The sequence below is a fragment of the Anomaloglossus baeobatrachus genome, chromosome 4, assembly GCF_048569485.1.
Source record: "Anomaloglossus baeobatrachus isolate aAnoBae1 chromosome 4, aAnoBae1.hap1, whole genome shotgun sequence".
NCBI classification, from domain to species: domain Eukaryota; kingdom Metazoa; phylum Chordata; class Amphibia; order Anura; family Aromobatidae; genus Anomaloglossus; species Anomaloglossus baeobatrachus.
This window is the reverse complement of record NC_134356.1, coordinates 614860619-614865073: the sequence shown is the minus strand read 5'-3', so window position 1 is coordinate 614865073 and position 4455 is coordinate 614860619. Positions and strand designations below refer to the sequence as shown.

The 4455-nt window shown below is 42.4% G+C and overlaps 1 protein-coding gene across 1 annotated transcript in view; it reads right to left on the bottom strand.

Annotated features, from left to right (window-relative positions):
• Positions 1–274: 274 nt before the first annotated feature.
• Positions 275–4455, bottom strand: part of NKX3-1 (NK3 homeobox 1) — a 4531-nt gene continuing 350 nt past the window's right edge. Inside the window, exon 2 of the mRNA XM_075342941.1 lies at positions 275–875. Within this exon, the coding sequence (XP_075199056.1) occupies positions 457–875 (419 nt within the window). The 3' untranslated portion in view covers positions 275–456. The remainder of the gene's footprint in view (positions 876–4455) is intronic.

The following is a 4455-nucleotide window of genomic DNA, read 5'->3' as shown; positions in this document are numbered from 1 at the left end:
TTGCTTTAATAGATTATAAGTGCACTTATTACATAAAATAATAGAAACTGCAACATGTCAAATAAAACAGAAATATTAAATAAGTACCTGATACAGGCCAGCACTTCTCACCATGAGAGTGGTGATCTCCATTATGAAATCTAACCCCCACCGACCCCACCGATGCTAAGCCAACCCTCTTCATTATCAAAGCAGGCACTTACCCCCAACCATACAGTATAATGGGTTGACCTTCAGCAAGTACTACCAATCTGTGGTCCATACTAGGTTACCAACACCTGTGCTACCCATGCCCTAAAACTGGGCACCAAAGGAACACCCAGAAATTCCCCATTTTCTGCCTGACACTTGATGACATCTATCAAAATACAATATCCCACCTGAAATCATAATATGAAAGTAATTATTTATAAAAATATATTATAATTTCATAGTCTCTAATTTTGGTCTCTGAGATCACCATAGAGGCGGATGCCACCCTGCCAGGTAATACAGGTATGGGTAGTAGTGGTAGTTCTGATAGAGGCTCATGAGAGAGCTCCGGCTTAGTTCTCCATCCCGACATAGTACAGGGAGAGAAGACGTCTTATCCAGATCCTCCAGGTCAGTGGCTATTTGCTTTCTTTTGGTTTTATATCTACGATTCTGGAACCAGATCTTCACTTGGGTCTCGGTCAGTTTCAAGCTCTTGGCCAACTGAGCTCTTTCAGGAGCCGAGAGGTATTTTTGGTTGGAGAACTTTCTCTCCAACTCTATGACTTGGGAGTGGGAGAAGGCGGCTCGTGACCTCTTTGGAGGCTGTTTGGTTACTTTTTCCTCTTCACGTGATGGTGTTCGAGGAGCCGCGTGGTCCAAATGTTCAACTTCAAGATCATCTGTAGGGGAATAGTTGGAAAATAAAACTAAATAACCAAGCTTCCAAGTACCACAATATCAACATTAGCAATTTTAATTATTATTCACATACCATGTACCTTTTAAAGTATTGGTGTCTCTTCAGGTGAGAGAGGGGCATAGGAGCCCCCACTAAGGCATTTTTTTATTAATATAGATGGCAATGGATTAAAAAATGAGTCCATCAAATATACGTATACTCGTTATTGGACTATTCAATATTGGATTAATATTTTGCTATAATCTGAAGTATTACAAAGAACCGGTACATCCAATAGGTGAAAAAATGTAGTTTCCCATGCCTTAATAAAATCCTTTATAAAGAACAATTCCAAAAATGAGAAGAAATGTTCATTTTACCTCATGAAAAAAGCTTTGATGTCTCAAGAAGTTCACGAACACTGAATTCCAGTTGGAAGGATAATAGTTCACATGAAAAAAAACAGTAATTTTGTCCAGCACTTGATCTCCAAAGTTTCCAAGAAAGAAATATAGCTCTATTTACACATTTCGAAGCTAGAAATATGTCATTCCATGACTAAGCACCATCCATATTTTTAGGCTCAAAACGCGTTAGCCTATATTTTTTCACTTGGGAAATTTGGAGACTGATTGCCAGACAAGATTACTTTGTTCACATTTATAAAGAAATGATGTTTGAAACGCGTTGCCTGTGAGGAGATGCAAGTGTTTTTTAGTGTTTTTATGGCCAAGGAATACTTTTAGTTATGTCCAATCTTCCAAAATTAATGAGCAACGTAAAATAAATCTTCTGCCATATCTCCATCTGTATATGTATATACCAAACTACATTACCATGTTCCGTAAATCCCAGATTATAGTGGTCATGAACAGAGGACAGGCCATTAGACTGTGTAGAGATGGCCATACACGGTCAGTATTGGGTTGGGCAGATCAATGTCTACCAGCCATATTAGATCAATGATTGGTCAGATTCAGGGCTTGTTCGCTCGCCTATTAGGCTGCTTTCACACATCCGGTTTTTGCAGTGCGGCTCAATTTGGCTTAAAAACCTATGCAATGGATGCGGCGAAAATAACGGATCCGTTGCATAAGTTTTTCCATGCGGCCAGTCCATTTTTTGACGGATGCAGCTTGATACTGAGCATGCGCAGTGCAAAAAACCGCATCCTGCGTCCATAGGCTTGCATTGTAAATTGCGCTGCATTGCGCCGGATCCGGCGCAATGTGTTTTTTTTGCCGCACAATAAAACGTGCCAGGCAACGTTCCATCTGATTGCCGCATGTACTAAATATGCCTCATCTGGCAAAAAACGGACGTAACGCAAGGCCATGCAGCACAATACGGCGCTAATGCAAGTCTATGGAGAAAAAACGCAACCGGCGGCAAAAAAAAAATGGTTGCGTTTTTTCTGCAAAGCGCCGTATTGTGCCGCTCAGCATAAACCGGATGTGTGAAAGCAGCCCTTACACAGATCCGTGCTGTCCAAGCTTACATGGTATAGCAGGCCACTGAGCAATGTTATTGAATGGGGTTATTCTGATGACCGAGTGTCCGTGTGGACAAAATCGCAGGTGCACTGTTCTCTTCTCGTGTTTCATAAAAGACTCGCCAATTCAAATATATAAGTGCGGCAAAACAAAAAATCAGATCCCGTGCAGATCATCCGTATTGCACTGACTTTTACTGGTACATTTCTAATATTAAAATAGAATTTAGATCCTGTACATTTTAAAATGTTGGTCTATAAACCCACATGGATATAAAAAATGGACACATGGATGACAATGGAAATGAAAGTTGTCTGATCTTTCTGGATGAAAATGGGATAGTTTTCATATATGCTGAACCTGGCGTTTATGTTTTTAGTACTTCCGGATATCAGTCTTTCCATTTATTCTTCGCTAATGAAAGGGGTTGTCCACTACTTCTACATTGATGGCATGTCCTTAGGAAAAGTCATCAATGTCTGATCGGCCAGAGTCCGACACCCGCATCCCCACCGATCAGCTGTTCAAATCAAAAGGAGGTGGATGTGCAGTACCTGGCTGTGGCCGCTATCACGAGATGGGGCAGCTCCAGAACTGAGCATTTCTGTCTGCCTGCTGCCGCCGCCGCCAGCACCAGGGACAGCTGATTGGCGGGGATGTGGGCTGTCAGACGGCTGATCAGACATTGATGACCTATCCTAAGGATACCATCGATGTAAAAGTAATGGACAACCTTTTCAACTAAACAGCGCTATCATCTATGATTCTTTGGAAGTTGCAGGAATCTCTCAGCCAGAATAATCGGCAATCAACACTATGGTAATAGCACAATCCAACGTTACGGAAATTTATCAGCTCAGGGTCACATCTTTGAATCTATGGATGCATTAATACAAAATAAAGTTCCAAATAAATATACATGTCATGTGAGTCAATAAAGTCAGGTATCATGTCTGTGTGTCTCTGGATGTGTCTGTGTGTGTGTGTCTCTGTATGTGTCTGTCTGTGTGTGTGTGTCTCTGTATGTGTCTGTCTGTGTGTGTGTGTCTCTGTGCGTGTTTGTGTCTACTTGTGTCTCTGAGTGTGTGTGTCTGTCTGTGTTTGTGTGTATCAGTGTGTCTATGTATGTGACTGTCTGTGTGTATCTGTGTGTCTTTGTGTATGTATTTGATTGTGTGTGTGTGTGTCTGAGTGTGTGTATCTGTCTGTCTGTGTGTGTCTGTGTACGTGCTTGTGTGTGTCTGAGTGTGTCTCTGTCGGTGAGTATCTGTGTGTGTGTTTGTGTGTGTGTCTCTGTCAGTGTGTTTCTGTGTGTGTGTGTGTCTGTGTATGTACTTGAGTGTGTGTGTCTATAAATGTGCTTGTGTGTCTGTCTGTGTATGTGCTTGTATGTGTATCTGAGTGTGTGTATCTGTCTGTCTGTGTGTGTCTGTGTACGTGCTTGTGTCTGTGTGTGTGTGTCTCTGTGTGTGTTTCTGTATGTGTATCTGTGTATGTGTGTGTGTGTGTGTGTGTGTGTGTGTGTGCTTGTATGTGTATCTGAGTGTGTGTATCTGTCTGTCTGTGTGTGTCTGTGTACGTGCTTGTGTCTGTGTGTGTGTGTCTCTGTGTGTGTTTCTGTATGTGTATCTGTGTGTGTGTGTGTGTGTGTGTGTGTGTGTGTCTCTGTGTGTGTTTCTGTATGTGTATCTGTGTATGTGTGTGTGTGTGTGTGTGTGTGCTTGTATGTGTATCTGAGTGTGTGTATCTGTCTGTCTGTGTGTGTCTGTGTACGTGCTTGTGTCTGTGTGTGTGTGTCTCTGTGTGTGTTTCTGTATGTGTATCTGTGTGTGTGTGTGTGTGTGTGTGTGTGTGTGTGTGTGTGTGTGTGTGTGTGTGCTTGCATGTGTGTCTGTGTGTGGCAGGCCTGGGACACCACTGCCACTGGTGAATTAGCAATGACCCTTCTGCCCTGTTCAGGTTCATTTAACCTGTAAATCCAGGGCGCTGTGGCTGGTGGGAAACACATGGTGGAGGTGGAGTAAGAACAGACCCTGACACCAGATAGTGGGGTAGCACAGAAGCTGCAGTAATCTGATCTGTAATCAG